We start from the raw sequence: 19,096 nt of genomic DNA on the forward strand, positions 1-19,096 counted from the left end.
GACCTTATAATTTATCTTCCGACTATATGATACTATTTTGTTGAATCCTTTAACTATTAAAAGTTGTAAAATAATATTTCAATTATAAGATGTTATTTTTGTTAAATCTCATGACTAATAAAAGTTACAAAATGATTAATTTACTATTCATATATTCTAAATTCACCATTTTTCGTTAAAAACTTGATAGTCATCTAAGCTGGACATTAACCTACTGACTTATATATAATAAAATTTTATTTAATGATGTCTATTATTATTGTCATTGCTTTTAAATATTGACTCAACAACATAATGTTTCAAACATTTACTCAACGATATAATATAAATAAAGAATCGATTTATAAAATACAACTCAAACAATTTCAAAATCATATTTTATCATATCCCAATGAACACGTCCAACTCAAGTAAAAGTCAATTTTTTATTAGGAAAAAAATGTATATGAAACATATGAATATCCAAATAAATTTTTATAGTTTTTTAAAAAATAAATATTTTATAATTTTTAATAATCAAATTATCCACAAATATTTTACCATACAGTGTTTGGTTTTAGTTGCTCAAATGACAATGTGGTTGTCAGCTAAACAACCTGGAGCTGTGCCCCCATCAAATTGAACTTTTTTACAACAACAAAAAACAATTATTTAAATCGTTATGGGTGTAACTTCCCCTAAATAATTTTCTGAATAGTGATTTTTGAGTAAAAAAAAACCTTTAAACTATCGTTTTAGCCAGTTTGGTTTTCACTACCACATGAGGATTCAGCTGAGCAATTGCAGAATGCTTGCTTGTTTGATTAACCCAATAAAGGACGCAACCCCTTTTGGGACAAATCACAATTTTAATAGTATACATGACAATTTATAACAATTACACATTTGACGCTTGACTCTATTTCATGTTTCATGCACGCGTCTCTTGCATCAGTTGTACAAAAACAAGCTCTTGATAATGGGGGGGGGGGCGCTCGAACGGTTGTTGCTGTACAAGCATAACTCCCAAGTTAAGGCAGTTTGAAAGCTATAATGCAAACACAACAGCATCTGACTTGCATCAAACCACTTACCTTAATGCCACCATTTTATTGCAGTTTTGTCTACACCCGCTTTTCCGGCTGTCGGCACGACACAATGTGCCCCCGAAAGAAGCTGAAGACATGGAGGACACATAATACACCGATGTGTAAGTCACAATCTATGTGGTCTAGATTATCAGTAAGTTTTCTTTTGCTTTTGTAGAGAGTACCAAAACACTTGAATTACTTCCAATACTGTCATGATCAAAGTTGACCGATTGGTTTCAAGGTGAACCCACAAAAAACATTTACAATCATCAGGTGGCTTAAGATTCATAAAATGCTGACCCCATTCTCCGACGTCACTTCGAACGAATGATGCCAATTTATTGTTCTCTGTCGGCAGTATCCGTGAAGTAAGCAGTTATCCCCTTCAACTTGCCATTCAAAAAGCTTTTCTCAACCTAAAGATCATAGACATTTGCCTTAAGCAGCAAGAAGATAAAGATTGAAAAGCAGACTGTAAAGCTAGTTCAAAAATTAGCTAGCTAGTACAGGACTATAACAATTAATATGATATGCAGCTTTCACAAAACTAGAATTGAAAAGGATAACCGGGTACAAAAGGTAGAAATCATCATTAACAAACAGACTTGCATATGAAAAGGTAGAATTGAAAAGTATTGTTGTTGTTATATATTTGAGGGGCTGTTCGGGATTAAACTTGCCCACTAGAACAAAAACCTCAGGCACTCTACTAGCATTCCACACTGTTGTCATTTACTATCTAGTAGCCTAAAATTTATGGGCCCAACTTATTCTTAGGTATTGATCATTAAGAAAATTTGACCCTAAGAAACAAATGTAAGATCATACCTTTCACAAACCAAGTATCATGATTTTGGAGGGAGCTCTAGTCAACATATATATATTTCTAATTAACACATCGACAATCAGCCACTTACAAGAACAATATGGCATCTTGAATTGGAAAAATGACTTTCACTGCAGCCTACTAAGTGTGTGTGTGTAAACATATAAATCTCAATAAAGTTCACTAATGAATTCAATTTAAGATTACCTCTAATGACAATGAAGGCTGTGCAGACAGAGCCATTTCCGCCAATTGGTTGAGATCTACATTTCTAGGGAGAAACATGACAATTCTGGACCCAATTTTCTTTGCAACATTAAACAGGAAATATCTGCAGAAGTGTAACGAAAATGGAATCAAGACAACTATTAAGAAGCACCAAAAACAAAATTTAAATATTAGCACAGTGGGAAACACTTTGGTAGCAGAGAAAAAAGGTACCCATCATGTGGCCTCAGCATTGTCTTCAGGTCATATATCTCCACTTTAGCATAATCAGGACCCCCCCAAGGAGGTGATAAGAAGACCGTGTCTGCCTACAGCACCAGATACATGGATGTCAAAAGTTATTAGACAAGTAAAAAGAAGGCGAAACAAATACATGGGATAAAAGGATGGTTGTTTTGCTGGACAGAATAAATTGTCATATACAGTAAGAACTAAAAGTATAATGTACAATAAACCAAGACCAGTACCTTTAGCTTAGGTGCCAGAGTGAAAAAATCTCCAATTACAAAATCTATATGGTCAATGACACCATATACAGCTGCATTATGATATGCATAATCAATCTTCTTCGGATCAATATCAATAGCAATGACGTGTGCACTCCTGAAGAATCACATGTTACAAGAAAATTTTGGACATAACATCAGAGCACAAAACCAATTGGAAATAAGAGTTTCAGTAGCACATACCTCTGGGCCAATTGAATGGCATTCCCCCCAACTCCAGTAAAAGAGTCAACAACAATGCCACTCCCACAACGGGATGCATGATGCCTAGCAATAAGCTCTGGAGTAACAGAAAACCATCCTTCCTCATCCATTTCAATACCGTCATTGAATCTGGAGAATAGTAGATATCTCTGACACCAATATTTACCAATAATAGCAGAATACTCCTCAGACATTCCCTGGAATTGAAGTTCTGTACATAGGAACAACAATTCAAATTCTAATCCCAACTAAAAGAAAAATTTATGCGAAGGCTAAAACAAGTTCAATATAGCAAGAACAAAAGTTGAATTATAGACCTTCATCCCGAGACAATTTCCTCGGAGATCGTCGTCTTGTTTTCTTTTTCCCTTTACTAGTAGCAGCCACGAGTAGGGTATCCACCTGGTCTGTTGCTAAAGCAATGGTTTCTAAAGCAATATCATCAGCATCACATATTGTTTCAGTGAGTGTCTTGGTCAAACTGAAAGCAAACATAAATGTCAGGAACCTAGAAATGGACACAATTAAGAGCATGCTCATTTTAGAATCCAAAATTAACTAGGACTTATCGACTTTGGATTTATATGGTTATCAGTTTATGTGTGCACAAAAAAAAATAGATGTTTCATATCTGCAATGATAACTAAACTGTTGAAAGCATGTTCCTCAGCCTTTATAAATATAAATGAAGCTGCAAAATTTCAGTTTTACAAGATAATGCAGTGAAATGAGATTTTCAGAAAACAACTGCTGATCTACATTAAACCCAAAACTTAAGTGCGTTAAAAGGAGGAAATAGTAACCTGTCAAGATTATCCTGAACATCTGATATTAAGTTTAATATAGCTTCACCATCACCATCACAACCACCACTGGTCTCGCAATTTTCACCTGCAAGCTCAAAACTCTTGCTTGCAGAAGGGGTTGTCAAGCTCGAAGCAGAAGCAAGTTCGGTTCCAATTGAAAGCTCATCAGACAGCAGTTTTTCTGATCCACCATCACGTATGGATTTCTGAATGGAGTCGGTAGCCACTTCATCTGACTTAAGGTTATCAAATACTAGATTTTCCATGCCTTCGGGTGGGTCCCATGTAGAAGCTTGAGTTTTAATATTATAGAAGTAGTTCCTCAAGTAGAAAGTATCCCAGTACACCCTCCAATCACCACCATATGTCTGGTCATTACAATCATAATCGAGCACTTCCGTATTTGTTGAACGTGACTCCGGAACAAGCAGCTGCTGAGTGCTGCTATTATAAACCTTATCAACCTTTTCATTGCAGTGAGTCCCAGAGGAACCTTCAAAACATTGATGCTCCATCAAGGTTCGCTCATCATTGTTATTAAAATGGTCAACACCTGCTCCCATCAAGCAGCAATCTTGTATAAGTTCACCTAAACTAGTTGAGTTCACTGTATTTTTCTCACCATCCTTAGACATAATATCACTCTGCTGTGTGAAGTTATATTCCTGACCATCATTAGTTACAAGGTCAGGAATTTCATTACAGTTTTGTTCCATGGCAGAGCCACAAATCGTCCCAGACAAGCTTGCTGAATCTTCTTGATTATGATTGTTGCATAGAGATCCATCAACAGCCATTTCAACATCATGATAGGATAATTGACTTCGACCCAGCATTGACATGCAAGAAAAAGAACTGCTTGAATTATCATAAAAAATAGAAGGAGATTCAATCTCCATCTCACTCACTTCGGAAATTTCCAGCGCTTCTTCAGTGTCATTATGACCACTAGAACTCTTTGGACGTGTACCCTTCTTTCTTCTTGAAGTCATTTTACTCCTTGTCTGCCAGAAAACTAAAATCATCAATAGGCCTCTTTAAAGAAGTAAAGACCATTGCCAACTTCAAAGATATGTCTTCTAATTACATCAAACAAATACTTACCAATTTTCCTAAAACTTCAAATTATTCAAGCACTCATGAAAACTATATCAAGGATAGGGGGAAAATACACTGATTTAATATCTATCTGCAACAAAATAGTCAGAAATAAAGGTACTAGGAGTATTTTGAATTTACCTGCTTGTTGGTCTGGAAGGACAGTGGAAGGCCCAACGCATCCATTTCTTTAGCCAGTTCAATATCATCTGGTGAAAGGCTGAAATCTGAACCAACCATGAAACAGACCCAAAGAAAAGAAGGCATCGATCAATAAAACACTTAAGATATACAGCAACATCCAAATTATACCTCACTACCAATACAAATAACTAAAACTAACACCAAGAAAGCTAGAAAAAAGTTCAAAATAAATTGCAGAGCACTTGCCACAGGTCGCGCGAAAAGTTCTTGAGCGGTTCTTATCGTTTTCTCCAGACGATTTCTGCATTTAAACAATAAGAAACATATAAAAGGGTGACTCCAAAAAGAAATTAAAAGAAAGAAAATAATTAGAGAAGAGAATTACAGTGCTGTCGGATAAGAAAGAAAAATCCCGAGTCTCCTTAGAACCATCGTCCCTGCACAAGCAAAGATGGGGTTCAGTTGAGGTTAACTAAAGTCTTACTAATTCCGTTCTAACTATCAGCATTAAAAAAAGGTAAAAAGGAGGGAGAGAAGTAAACCATAAGTGGACTTCCGTGAGGTTGAAGAGAGGACCCAAAGCTTTGATGAATGGAGCTTCGCTTTGGTTTTCGCCTGTGTCCATTTCGTACGAGATTAGGGTGCCCAAAATTTCCCGCTTCTCAGGTTGGCTTGTAAATTTTATAGCACGCCGACTCCAACATAGCACCATACGACGCTATGTTTTTATTTATATAGTAGATTTATAATTGGTTTTAACTTTTCTTGATTTTCTTTTTAATTTCTTTCTTGCACCTTTACCTCCTGAATAATTTTTTTTCTAAGAAAAATATTATATTGTTTTATATGGAAACTGCAGTATGCTTTTTTAAAACAGAAATGCAAGATTAATTAACGTTGTTAACAATTATTTAATTTTGACGAACATTTATATTTGACGACAGAACCGACATTAAGACTTGTTTCCTTTGAAATTATCCTCAAACTTTGAAAATGAAATTTATTTCTATATACGAGTTTATATGCTTTTTAAAAAAACAAACATGGCTTGCTAGGATCATGGCAATCACCTGCCGTAATTCCCAATTGATCTGCAATAAGAAATAAGGCAAATTATGTATTTAGTTACCCAGTTATTTTTGTAATTTTATTTTGATTTTGATCTCTAATTATTTCTTTTTCAAAATTATATCTAATATTATATTTTGATTTTGTATTAATCACCGGCCGCTACAAAATTAATGATGATGCTAACGGGTCATCATAAGATAATAACACATCATTAAAAAAATAAGAAAAATTATCACATCAACAATTTTATTTATTTTTTAACGAGTGATCAAAACGTAACGTTAGATGTGATTTTGAAAAAAAAATAGATGACAAAAATGAAACTGCTGAAATAAGTGGGTGACTAAATATGTAGTTTACCCTAAGAAATATTAGCTACCGATACGTTTCGGAGATATAATCCAAATTGTGTAGCTAGATTTCTACACATTGAAACCCGACTCTATTACCGGTATAAGGCCATAGCTGAGGCCCCAAAGTTCAGCTCGAAGTGCTATTGTCCAAGCAATCACCGTGATATCCTCGTAGAAAATTTGGTTACCTTATGAGATGGGCCATCCTCACAAATAGGATACCACTCAAGGATAGTGGTACAATAGTTGCATTCATTTGGAAAAAGAGGAGCTCTATTACCATGTTCTTCGTTTGCTGGTTCAAGATGTGCCCAATATCCAATCTTTTGGAACTGGTTACACAGTCTCCTCTTTCTTTGAGTTCATTTTACGAGTACACACACTGATATCTATGATCCATCCACCATTAACAAGGTACTCCAACAAAAAGACCATCTGATGACAGAGATTTACATCTGGACATCAACTATTAACAATCTACATTCGTCGCCCCTTGCTTACGCTCGAGCTCACTTCTTAAATAACAACAATAACAAGTACTGCAGCAGTTCGGTAGCCAAAGCGATGCTGTAAGATAGATAGTGAACAAAGCAGCAAAGAAAGATTGCAAATTCCTATTCCTAGACAGAAGTACCATGAATTAAGGATAAATGCACATTTGCTACCAGACAAGCCATTCAGCAGAACTGGTGTATAATATGTTTTTTCTCGAAACTATGTCCAGCATTGAATTTTTAAGAATTTTCAATAATTGCTTTAATTTCTACAATGTTATTTAAGCTAATAAATATGACATAATACAAACAAGGACAAAATTCAAAAGATCTTCAGGACAAAATGACATAAAGTGGTTGACCAGTTCAGAGTATTACCCTCATTAACCACCAGGTCCACCACGTCTACGCCGTCGAAAATGTCTGAGAATGAAGCTGTCTGCATATAGAGGATAGTTTTTCCTGATCAGGCCCTTGATGCATTTCCAATAGGAAAAGTCAACCAGTTCTCCATCTTTTCGAACTATGAACAAACATCTTGAGCCCACAAAGTCGGGATGGTAACCAACCTGTGAACCAATAGGAGAAGCATTGATCATTTATTTAATCAAGAATAAGTAACCAAATAGGCCACAATACCATTTTATTTAACAAGTGTAAATCCTAAAATCAATTTTTAGTTGATTAAGAGGCCTCCTTTCTCTTTAGCTAATTGCCCCCATAGTTTTGCATGTTTGAGAAGTGAATATGACAAGGCTATTGGACTGCAGTGATCTGTTCAAGTTGAAATGCTAACCGTGTTCATGTTAATGGAAAGAGCAAGAGAAACTGAACAAGTGCTGTGGGACAAAGAATTCAGTCAATGGCTAGATACAAAATTTGATTCATAATTGAATAGGTTGTTCCAAAAAGAAAAAAGGTGAGAAAGCAAATATAAAAGCACAAACATTTTCCGCATGTCTGAACATAAGAAAACTAACGAATATTCTCATATAACCTGAAAATAACTCTGAAGCAGACCCAAACATATGTCAGATCAGGTTAGGTGTGCTACAAGTAGCACAGCCCACGATCACCTCTATTCCAAAGGTATTAAAATGTGATGGATGAAAATAGTTTCAGTATGATTTCATCAAGAAATGTGTAAAGCTAAGAAGGAAATGAGATTATAGAAAACAGCTGTTTAAGTTAAGATCTACATAGATGAGACTGGAAAACTAAAGGAGAATCCCTTGTCAGTATAAAATGCCAACATCCAGACTAGATAGTAGAAATTCCAATGATATTTAGCTTATTTAGCTTCTAACGTTTCTAACTAAAAGTCTAAAACTAGGCTTGAACACGAAATAATGTACAATCGAACATGCAGTTAGGTGTTGAGCAAGCACAATTGTTCTCTATTTTGCATCCATAGTAACTGCTAGCTAACAAGGCAAATGTTCACCTCCGACTAACACTAAAAATGCAGTCAGAATCCAAAGAAAGGAAATACCATAACATACTTAAATTTGTTAGCTATGTAAGTGATAGGAATGATGTTTTATCTTCAAATATATAGAAAGACTCAAAAATAAACTAAGTATTCTACACCAAGCATGTTTTTGGTTAGTTCAAACTTTCAATAATAATAAATTCCAGCGATCAAAATTCAAAAAAGCAAAAGAAACATACAGTAATATAATCAATTCCACATCCAATTTTCTTCTCGAACTCTGGATGGTAAGGAAGCAACCTCTCCAGAATCATCCTTTCATGCTCTGGATTCAATCTATCTCCACTTCCATATCTGGAATACTTAATTCTGATTTAGCACAACTGAATTCGATAAAATATAAAGACGAGAAAACTAAATAACGTACTTTCCAGAATGAATAATCATTCTAACGAAGCCAACAAGAGGGACAGTGTCTTCTAAAATCCTATCTTCCCAATCAATCTGTTCACTTCTATTTCTTTTTACCTCACTACCCTCATCGTCTTCCGAAATTCCACCGCTGTCCTTCGCCGGCACTATACTCGGCTTCCTTAAGAAATCGGAACCGTAATCCTGGCTTCCGATTTTTCCGCCGCCGGAACAGGTCCTCAAGGCTTTAAACCGAAGTTGAAACGATGCCGTTTTAAGGAAATGAAAAGATAAGGTCACTGGGGAGGAAGAGACAGGGTTAGGAATTGAGTTACGGTGAAAGTAGGGCGGCGGCTTGGGAATTGAAGCCATGGTGAGCTCAGTGAGTTAGCGAGTTCGGAAGTAGTTGAAGAAAGAATGGGAGGAGTTACCCGTCACATTATCAAGGTTGAGGGAAAATATGAAGAACGTTTCGCCATTGGAAGGGAAAATTTTAGCTGATAGATAACAGAAGTGAGAGCGCCTCTTTGTTTAGCTATGCGCCTTTTATTTATTTTCTTACTTGGGCCCGTTAAGGCCCAACTTCTGGCTATTAAGCTTTCCACGTTTGTGATTGTATTTGCTTGGTTCCACTTTGTGACACAGGCCGAATGGTAGAAGAATATGAAGAATAACACTCCATATTCTGAATCTGTTAAAGCCTGGTAACAGACACATGCAAAATTTTACGTTAGAAATGGTAAATTTATAAAATTTTAGAATGTATAAATATATTTTAATAAAATATATATATATATATATATATATAAGAATTTGAAATTTTTAAAATACACAGTCTCTCCCCATTCTTTCTAGATATATCCCTTAATTTGTATCACTAAGTCTGAGTTGACCTAGATAAAAATCGTTACTTACACTGCCGGTCGATATTTTTATATTATTTTTTTCAACTTCAACCCTCGATATTTTAGAACTTTGCATTTTTCAAAATAGAATATTCTGAATCTATTTTGAGGAAGGCAATCCAAATCCAATGCAGCCTTGCTGCCCCACAAATCGATCTACTAATGACATCTTAAATCGGGGGGTCGCTCGAATTGCTTTTCCCCCATGGTTTAAGCAAATTTGAACGACAAAAATCCAACACACTGATGCTAAAACCATAAATTTATAAGCATCTAATCATATTATTAATGGCAAAAATATTGAAATAATCACTTTTGTTCATTGATTATGTTACATGTTTATAACTTTTTAGTCACTTGCATTATCGATTTATGATGTTTTGGTTACTAGACGTGACATTTATTAAAAGAGATTAATTTTTAATGACATGACATTTAAAAGAGATTAACTTTTATTTTGACCATTATTTTTTAGATAAAATATTAATATAACACCTAAATTTTATATAAAATATCAATTTAAACCTTAAAATGTAGATAAAATGTTAATTTAACTCATGAACCCGATCATCGTCCCTTATTGTCGTCGTTCACCACCATCGATACTCATTGCCAACCACCTTTCAAATTTACTCACTTGACTCCTAAATGCGAATCCAACTTCATCGAAAATTACCAAGAAATAAAAAATATATAGTATATAACCCTTGACTCTTTTAAAATTAAAATTATAATGATAAAATTATTCGTAAATATTTTTTTTTAAATAAGGGCATGAGAAATCTAAATCTATATCACATCAATTTCATATTTTTTTAGTAAACATATCTATGAATTTGATTATGATATAGATTTAAATCTTTGGTATCCTTATTTTGAAGAAATATTAATCATAAATTTATTGTTAGGGTTTAATATTTTTTAAAAAAAAAGTATAGGGTTCTATGTTTGATTTGTGGGCTTCAGGGTATTTTTCGATGAAATAAACATTAGATTCACGTTCAAAAGGTCAAAAAAAAAGAGAATGTTGTTCTCCTTTAACATTTCAAGTTTGAGTAGCCATGTTTGCAGAGTATATGTGCGTTATCAATAACTAATAAAGATTTTGAACTTATACTACCTTATAATTACACAGTTTATTAAAAAAGTTCAAAAAGATAGAATTGAAAATTTTAAGGTCCATTAGTCTTCAGTGACGATGATTAGTGGCGATCGATTGTGATTAGTAACTGTGGCAAGCGGTGACGAGAGACTTTGATCAAATTCATTTGTTACATTAATATTTCATCTAAAATTTAGGGGTTAAATTGATAATTCGTCTAAAGTTTAAGGATTATAAAGTGTAATGGTCAATTTAAAAATTAATCCTTTTTATTAACCTATCATATATCAAACTAACAACACTTAATGTCTCATGTCTCATTTTGACTAAAATGTTATAAATTGATAATGCAAGTGACAAAATTTACAAATGGATAATATAAGTGATCAAAATGTTACTTCTTTAAATTCAATGAACAACAATAAGCACTTATAAAACGGGAGGATCTGTTTCAATAGTTTACCCAAATATTAAAACTTACAGGATAATTTTGCCTCGATTAAATGCCGTCCCACAATAAGAATCCTCATGACGTGTCGACGTTACATTGAAGCATTTTGAGTTTGACGCACTCAACACATGAGATCAGCCAGAACCGGCCCATGTCGGATGAGGATGCATGCCGACTTGGGAATTGAGATCTACCCTACCAAAATTCATTCCCCCACTCGCCTAACCTATACGCGTCTACGTCAACCTCCATTGACCTCCACTCTACTACAATTTTCTTTTTCTTTTCAAATTCAACGAAAACATCCATGTTTTATAAATTAAGTCATTGATTAGATCAATAAAATGTTTAATTATCGTTTTAATTGATTCAACGGTGTTAAAATAACACAGCAATTGTTTTTATTAAATACATTCTACTTTTAAAGAAGAATTAAATATGGTTATACTTAATAAAATAGATATTAATTTGTTTATCTATGGTAAAATTAAATTCAAATTTAATATCATCCAATATTTTATTTTAATATAAATTCTTTATTATCATACTACGAGTTTGATTAATATTATTTTTTAAAAAGAAATATTAAATTTTGTATTTTGAAAAATGAAAATAATTATAATTTTTTTTTATTTTATATCAATTTAATTAATTTTGAATTGATTTTAATTATTTTCAATATAATATATATATATGTATAATCTAATATATATTGAATTTTTATTTAATCAATTAATCTAATTTAATTTTTGTAAAAGGTTAGAAGATCCCCACCACCACAATTTGTTATTTTCAGCTTTTTTATATAAATATTATTTATTTAATTTTTTTAATAATATTTTTTTTTGAAAGATGGTACTTTGTATTATATGAATTACAAAATACACCACCTCAAGGATCTCATTAAAAAGCCTCTCTAATCCTAAATGGAGGAAAAATAGTGTACCTTGAAGTGGTAAAGATCAAATAACCATATCACTCTTACATAAAACAATCCATACACCATTCCATCAACAAACCCCATTCTAGCATTAAAAAAACTCAACACATACAACCCAATTAGTTACGATGGGTAGTAGATAAAAACATACAAAAACTGGCAACACCACAGGAAATGCACATAAAACAGCAGTATCATGTCTCAGCAAACCTGGGAAAAACAACACAACAACAGCTCTATACAGCACCGTGAAAATACTAACAACACGATTAAGCCTCACTTGAAGACTTAAGCAGATAACAGAAAGAGCAGAACACTCCATGAGTAGAAAGGGTCCGAACCTCAAACAAAAGCATGAACAGAACACTTTAACATGTTACAGAACCTGTTCACAAAGAAAGATCTATATATCGCCATAATGAAATAGAAAAGAGGAAGTGATCCATGCAAGCAAACCCGAGAAGATTGATAAACCTGAAAACACTATCAACACACGCCTAAAGTGATCGACTGCGAACTTCACACAAAATCTTGAACGACCGGAATCAACGTTGGCCATAAAGCACTCACCCAAACCCCAATCTGAATCAAAACTGTGTTAAAAATTTGATCCACAGAAACAACAATACCCTTCAAACCTAACTTTGTTTCTGTACAACCAAATATTCCCAATCAGACCAAAAAATCCCAATTCCCATAGCTGCCGAATTTTCCTTCTGATTTTCTGATGGAACCAAACCTCAAGCAACCCTTTAACCTACGTAGGGAATACTAAATTAACCTTCCAAACACTACACCATAGTTGCCACACTTTCCACACCACATCACAATGACACAAAACGTGATCAACTGATTCCTGATCGCGATTACAAAAAACATAAAGAGGTTGAACATTGCAATGTATACCTCTTTTTTCCAGCTCTATGATGACCGACAACCTTTGTTAAACTGCTCTCCAGACAAATGAAGAAACTTTAGGAGGAGCGAACTTATACCACACAAATCTCCAAATTTTAAATAAATATTCTTTTATACAAAGTAAAAAAAATATTACGTGAGAAGTACTTTTGAAAACGTATCCTATAATATATGTATTCTGCTTACGTGATGACAATAAAAATATATGTTGAATTAAAATAAAAAAAATGAAATTAATAAAATAAAAATTTTATAAATTTATACTAACAATCAATTGATCTTGTGTGATGATATATTTATGAAATAATGTCTGAGGTTCGAGTTCTTACGTTTGTAAATAGAACAAATTTAATTGAGAAGATTGTCATCGTCTCTATAATATTCGATCTAAATTAATCGATTAATAGATCGAATATAGAATGTTATACCAAAAAATATATAAATTTATCTAAAAACACCAAACGGGCGCAACAATTTAATAAATAACCATACACAAAAGGAAAAAACGAATTGGCTAAAAAAGCCGTCGTTTTCCCTACTTGGCAAACAGCCACCACGATTTGTCAAATTGCCGATTCATTTCACCGTTGAATTAATATCAAAGCGCGTACATATCACGCTGGAAAAAATCTTAGAAACTCTCCGCGACTTTCGTGTCTTATAGATCTCCGCCGACACAGCAGGCCGTAGCCAGTTCAGAAAAAATCATGTTTTCTACTACTTTTATCATTCTGGCTTCGATCTGAAAATGAAAAAATTAATAAATTAAAAACGTTTTCATTATTCAGGTTCGTAGTCCATACGAGGAAAACGACGGATTTGAGAACACTCAATTCATGGTAAAAAAACATTAGAATGTGAATTCCAAAGTCCAAACAGAAGGATACATTAGCAGTTTTAGACTTTGCAATACAAAGCCGTTCATAAGTATTTATAGTTTTAGAATAACCTGGCGCGCGCCAAGGCCCTCGCTCACGCGTCAACGTTTGCCAGTTCATTTTTAAATTTAGTTTTAATTATTATTTTTTTAATCTTCTTTGAGTCATTTTCGCAAAAAACTGACTGGTGACAGCTCTTAGATCTCTCCTCGATACTGCGACACCGATCAGACTTCATTTATCAGCCCCTTTTTTTGTATTTGAAATGGTTATTATTACTAGTATTTGATTTTTTCAATTGAAAGTTGAAGCTTGGTATTTGGTGAAAGAAAAAACTTCCATTGAAATTTCGTGAGGTAAAATGGACGGTGGAGATGGGACGGTAAGATTAGGAGCTTTGAATTTGAAAGCAGGTCGAGGCTTAGATTTGGATCCGGATGTCTCCGTTTCTTCGCCGGTAACCAGGCAAAAAGCTGCCGCCGCTAAACAATTCATTGAGAATCATTACAAGAACTACCTGCAAGGTTTACAAGAGCGTAAAGAAAGGTAATTCCGATGGTTCGAACTATTGTTGTATTTAAATATCCATGTGCTCTTTTAATTTAATAGTTTGCTATTTTTTAGTTGAATTTATTTGTTTTAGGTAATAATTGAAATGTTGATGTTAAGTGATGGATATGGTTAACTTAGATGAAAATCGATGTGCGCAATTTTAGAATTGAATTGTAATTTTATTGGATTCTAACTGTTGTTCATCTAAGACGACGAGCACTGCAGAGGAGGGCGGAGGAAGCTCAGGTTTCCAGCGAGGAACAAGAGGAGATGATGCGGAATTTGGAAAGGAGAGAAACCGAATATATGAGGCTGCAAAGACGTAAAGTTGGAATTGACGATTTCGAACAACTAACTGTAATTGGAAAAGGTGCATTCGGTGAGGTATATTTCAAATGTTTGTTGTTTTTGAGCTCTGATCCTTGGTTAACACTGTTTTGGTTAACATTTTCAGTGTTTTTTTTAACTCATTTAGGATTTTTGAACTTGTTTCAATTATGCTTTAAAAGAAATTGCAAATGTAGATGATTACATGGCTTGACACTTACCACTGTTTCAATGTAACAAATGCAGGTTAGGTTATGTCGTGCTAAAAATACAGGAGAGATTTTTGCCATGAAGAAGTTAAAGAAGTCAGAGATGCTTAGTCGTGGACAGGTATCCCATTCCCACCTAAATAGTACACTTTCGGAATAGTGACCTTTTGATTATATTTATATCAATTCTTTTATTACAGGCTTTGTTTTTCCTTTCTTGCTTGGTGGTTTGGTTGTTGATTTAATCATATGATCACAAAGCTTGTTAGATTCCTGAAAATGATCTGTAGCTTTTTTAGGGATGTAATTGATGCATGCCTTATTTGCAAGGTTATTGCCTACTTCCTTTTCTTTTACTATTCTTTACTTTGGTATTACGGTATAACTGGATTTAGGTAGTTGACAATTCAATTTGACATAGAAAAAAAAATTCTTAATTCCATTTTGTTTGGAATGGTTAGGATCTTTATGAGACCAACTCATACATTTTCTTAGTGGATCATGATAAAAGCTTCACAGCAAGTTAAATTATTATCCTTTCTTTTGACTTTACCTTGTTTCAAGGTTGAGCATGTTCGTTCTGAGAGAAACTTACTTGCCGAGGTCGATAGCCGGTGCATTGTAAAGCTGTTCTATTCTTTTCAAGATTCTGACTTCTTGTACCTTATTATGGAGTATTTACCTGGTGGTGATATCATGACACTGCTAATGAGGGAAGATATTCTTTCTGAAGATGTAGCATGTTTCTATGTAGCAGAGAGTATTTTGGCTATTCATTCGATTCACCAACACAACTATATACATAGGTATTGCTTGTCGTTAATATGTTTCTAAGATTATGACTTTCTTGAATGTATGTTGGCATGTGGACTTTAATCAGTGAAAGGGTCTTGACTAATTGCTGAATATATGGAGGACTTAAAATAATTGAAACTAGAAAATTCTCTTTGCAGATATTTATTCTTAATCATGTTTTTCTTGTAGGGACATTAAACCAGATAACCTGATACTAGATAAGAATGGGCATTTAAAGCTTTCGGATTTTGGCTTGTGTAAACCCCTAGATGACAAGTATTCAACAATTTTATTGGAAGATGAAGATTTAACTTCCCAGGATGCTAGTGAAGCTGAGATCCAGTCTGGAACTGAAAGACCCCCTTGGTTGATGCCAAAAGAACAACTACAACAATGGAAACGTAACCGCCGTGCATTGGTATTATCTTTATTTTAGTTGCAACAACCTGCATAAATTCCTTCACGTGAATAACATTTATACTTTCAGATTTTACATTTGCTGCATTTCTTAAGCAGTTATTTCATTCAATATCAGCTAATGTCTGGCCTTTGCAGGCATATTCAACTGTTGGAACTCTTGATTACATGGCTCCTGAAGTTCTATTAAAGAAGGGTTATGGGATGGAGTGTGATTGGTGGTCTCTAGGCGCGATCATGTATGAGATGCTCATAGGCTATCCTCCATTTTGTTCCGATGATCCTCGGATAACATGCCGCAAGGTGGCACAACATCTAGTTTTTGGTTCTTAGTTGTTTCGTTATCCTCCTTTTTTCCCTCCTAAATGGTAATATTTCTCTATTGGACAGATCATTAACTGGAGAGCTTGCTTGAAATTCCCTGAGGAACCAAAAATATCTGCCGAGGCTAAGGATTTAATATGTCACCTTCTCTGTGATGTTGAAACCCGCCTGGGCACCAGAGGGGTAGAAGAATTGAAGGCAAGGCCTTTCAGTGATAATAAATGTTCCTTTAAGTGTTATGTATTAAAATTTAAAGAGGTCCCTTCTTGTTTTTTGTACCTGCTTTTGTTGCTAAATACCTTGGAACCAAATATTCATGACAGTAAACATATTTCTCCCGTCTGAAGATTGCATCTAGATCTTAATTTTGTACATTGACAAATTAGTTTCACCCATCTGCAATATTTTAGTATTAGATTGTTTACTTTCTCAGTTTGAGCTTCTTGGTATTTTGTTCAATTATAACTTTGAAGTCTTGAAATTTATCAGGCACATCCATGGTTCAAAGGTGTTTGGTGGGAAAAGCTGTATGAGATTGAAGCTGCATATAAGCCAACAGTCAATGGAGATTTAGATACTCAAAATTTTGAGAAGTTCCCTGAAGTGAGTACTTTAAATGCTAGTGTATCAGAGTTATACCCTTAATGGGGTGAAGTGTTTACAGTTCTCAAGACTCGTGATATCCTTCATACTTTGAACTTTGAAGCATTTTTAACTTAATGTCCCTTCCCCAATGGGATGTTAAGAGTTTCTATAAATTGATAGCTTTCTCCATTGTATTTTAATTAACATTGGTATACGGATTTTGATTAGTTTTGCTTGTTGCATCTTTTAGTTTTTGTTTTTCAGATAACTTTGAAATATTTGAGCATCCTGAACTAAAGTGTTTTTATTTAAAGAATTTTTTAATGAAAGTTTGAAATTCTCCGTCTCTTTTTTTTTCCCGTTGGGTGAAACTAATTTTAGTTGTCTTTGCTTTTGGGTAGATTGATGGCCCTCCCTCCTCAATACCGGAAGTGGGACCTTGGAGGAAGGTAATGGCCTTTTTTGCTCCAATGTTCATTTTATTTCTAGTAAGGTTTGTTGTAGTACAATATTATACTAGATTGATTTTGATATGTTTTTGTTCATTTGATGGTGCAGATGTTGACATCAAAAGACAACAATTTCATAGGATTTACATTTAAGAAATCAGACATTGTTAAGTCACTTGAAAGTTCAGGTATACTTCTTTATATGCTTTGGTGCATTTTTTGAAACAAGAAGTTCTAGATCTGTATCTTCAGACTTCAGTAGAGGCTAAAGCTGCTTCAGTTTGGTTAATGGTGGAGTTCGCAGTTCATTTATTTATTTTCCTGACACAAGTTCAAATTAAATGTCAATGTCTTCTCATTGAGAAAAGTCTGTCTATTGCAATGCCATGGGGATCTTGTTCTCATTTTACAGATCTAGTACTCATATAAGTTACGGATTTGCTTTTTACTTGTATTGTATTAGGGCAGAAGTTCTCATATACCATTTTTGGTAACTGTCCATATACATTATTCCATGATGGCATGGCATCATGAGTTGACAAACATGTTACTGTTCTGGAATCATAATTTTTCATATGCATTGCAGGAACCGACATGAGATACAATGGACCTTTGAAAGCCCCTTCTATCATTTCCTTGTTAGGTATGATATATATATTCCTGAAAGGTCGTCCTCACCATCACGAGGAAGAAAGTTTCTTATTCTACTTTTTTGCATTTTTCGTTCTCCAAAGTCTTTGAAAGACAAGGAGTACTATTACTGGGTAATTGATCATCTTTCAGTGTGGTTGATTGCCTATTGATGCAAAGAATGCATCTTCCCAGAGTAGTTACTATAAATGCCTCGTGTAGCATTAACAAGCAGCTAGTTGCTCTGGTTTTACAAGGAAGCAATATATCATAATTTAATTTACCCCAAAACTGATGTTTGTATAATATCTAGAATAGTTGTTTAGCATACGACAACGTTGATGGCTGAATTACCCCCCCTCTCTTCTTGTCACATTCTTCACGTAGCTGATTTTAGTTTATGAATTGTTGGACTGTCAAATATGCGACATTTTCTTTACTTAAAAGGTACCCCTTTTCAAGTAAAAACAAAAAAGGAGTCTTTTTTTTCATTTCCATAAATTTTAACTTAAAAGTGTTTAAGTCCTCTCCATCTTAAACTTGTCCATATCAAGACACCACATTATTGTATCTTTGCAAAATCCGGAAATATGATCTTTATTTGATAATGAATTCCTTCTACTATTATAATTTACAGGTCGAATCGATCTTCAAGAAACAGTAATGCCAGAGGATGAGCAGGAGCCAGAAATTTGAATCCGTTGTTGACATCAGTGAGGGCATAGTTTCATATCAGGTACACATTCTGCAACGCCCAAATGGGATTCAAATATCACGAGATTGGTTTTGTCAAAGATGCTGCTTGGAGACGAAAAATAAGGTCATCTAAAAAACATTTCATATAATCTTTGACCACTATATCCTTGTTTTCTTATCTCCAAAAATAGTAGTTGTATAAGAGCTACTGTAAAGCCCAAACTACGTTCAAACCATTTTGAATGTAATTTTACCACAAGTTAATTTTGCCTTCC

At 34.1% G+C, this 19,096-nt stretch overlaps 3 protein-coding genes across 4 annotated transcripts; 1 reads left to right on the forward strand and 2 right to left on the reverse strand.

The window, feature by feature from the left end:
* Positions 1–973: 973 nt before the first annotated feature.
* LOC120183120 lies at positions 974–5,566 on the reverse strand. 2 transcript variants are annotated; one of them, XM_039187882.1, is made up of 12 exons: positions 5,425–5,566; positions 5,268–5,319; positions 5,129–5,183; positions 4,880–4,965; positions 4,275–4,644; positions 3,638–4,058; positions 3,152–3,315; positions 2,814–3,045; positions 2,592–2,727; positions 2,338–2,432; positions 2,104–2,227; positions 974–1,486 (listed from the first exon to the last, which is right to left on the reverse strand). In XM_039187882.1, exons 1-12 carry the CDS (start codon positions 5,505–5,507, stop codon positions 1,409–1,411), a joined length of 1,896 nt encoding a protein of 631 aa, XP_039043813.1. In that variant the 5' UTR covers positions 5,508–5,566; the 3' UTR covers positions 974–1,408. The 2 variants fall into 2 exon arrangements, with proteins under 2 accessions (XP_039043813.1, XP_039043820.1); XM_039187889.1 differs by lacking the exon at positions 5,425–5,566 and having other exon boundaries at positions 1,369–1,486; positions 4,880–4,972; positions 5,003–5,183; positions 5,268–5,309.
* A 1,416-nt stretch (positions 5,567–6,982) lies between these two features.
* LOC120183134 (protein DCL homolog, chloroplastic-like) lies at positions 6,983–9,150 on the reverse strand. The gene is made up of 3 exons (XM_039187898.1): positions 8,660–9,150; positions 8,472–8,586; positions 6,983–7,369 (listed from the first exon to the last, which is right to left on the reverse strand). Exons 1-3 carry the CDS (start codon positions 9,013–9,015, stop codon positions 7,184–7,186), a joined length of 657 nt encoding a protein of 218 aa, XP_039043829.1. The 5' UTR covers positions 9,016–9,150; the 3' UTR covers positions 6,983–7,183.
* Positions 9,151–13,809: 4,659 nt separating this feature from the next.
* On the forward strand, positions 13,810–19,096 carry LOC120183145 (serine/threonine-protein kinase tricornered-like). The gene is made up of 12 exons (XM_039187906.1): positions 13,810–14,383; positions 14,599–14,773; positions 14,963–15,046; positions 15,490–15,731; positions 15,910–16,138; positions 16,276–16,440; positions 16,528–16,659; positions 16,951–17,064; positions 17,448–17,495; positions 17,605–17,683; positions 18,082–18,138; positions 18,763–19,096. Exons 1-12 carry the CDS (start codon positions 14,199–14,201, stop codon positions 18,819–18,821), a joined length of 1,569 nt encoding a protein of 522 aa, XP_039043837.1. The 5' UTR covers positions 13,810–14,198; the 3' UTR covers positions 18,822–19,096.

This window comes from Hibiscus syriacus, unplaced genomic scaffold (genome assembly GCF_006381635.1).
Source record: "Hibiscus syriacus cultivar Baekdansim isolate YM2019G1 unplaced genomic scaffold, ASM638163v2 tig00003725_pilon, whole genome shotgun sequence".
NCBI classification, from domain to species: Eukaryota; Viridiplantae; Streptophyta; class Magnoliopsida; order Malvales; family Malvaceae; genus Hibiscus; species Hibiscus syriacus.

Excerpts from the sequence above, each read along its gene's own strand:
- LOC120183145 (XM_039187906.1), top strand. The coding sequence starts at position 14,199 with ATGGACGGTGGAGATGGGACGGTAAGATTAGGAGCTTTGAATTTGAAA. Across the intron at positions 14,384-14,598 it reads TTACAAGAGCGTAAAGAAAG|ACGACGAGCACTGCAGAGGA; the intron begins GTAATTCCGATG and ends TGTTCATCTAAG. Across the intron at positions 14,774-14,962 it reads GAAAAGGTGCATTCGGTGAG|GTTAGGTTATGTCGTGCTAA; the intron begins GTATATTTCAAA and ends TAACAAATGCAG.
- LOC120183134 (XM_039187898.1), bottom strand. The coding sequence starts at position 9,015 with ATGGCTTCAATTCCCAAGCCGCCGCCCTACTTTCACCGTAACTCAATT. Across the intron at positions 8,587-8,659 it reads ATGATTATTCATTCTGGAAA|ATATGGAAGTGGAGATAGAT; the intron begins GTACGTTATTTA and ends TAAGTATTCCAG. Across the intron at positions 7,370-8,471 it reads GTGGAATTGATTATATTACT|GTTGGTTACCATCCCGACTT; the intron begins GTATGTTTCTTT and ends ATTGGTTCACAG.
- LOC120183120 (XM_039187882.1), bottom strand. The coding sequence starts at position 5,507 with ATGGACACAGGCGAAAACCAAAGCGAAGCTCCATTCATCAAAGCTTTG. Across the intron at positions 3,316-3,637 it reads GTTCAGGATAATCTTGACAG|TTTGACCAAGACACTCACTG; the intron begins GTTACTATTTCC and ends GTTTGCTTTCAG. Across the intron at positions 2,433-2,591 it reads CTCTGGCACCTAAGCTAAAG|GCAGACACGGTCTTCTTATC; the intron begins GTACTGGTCTTG and ends CTGGTGCTGTAG.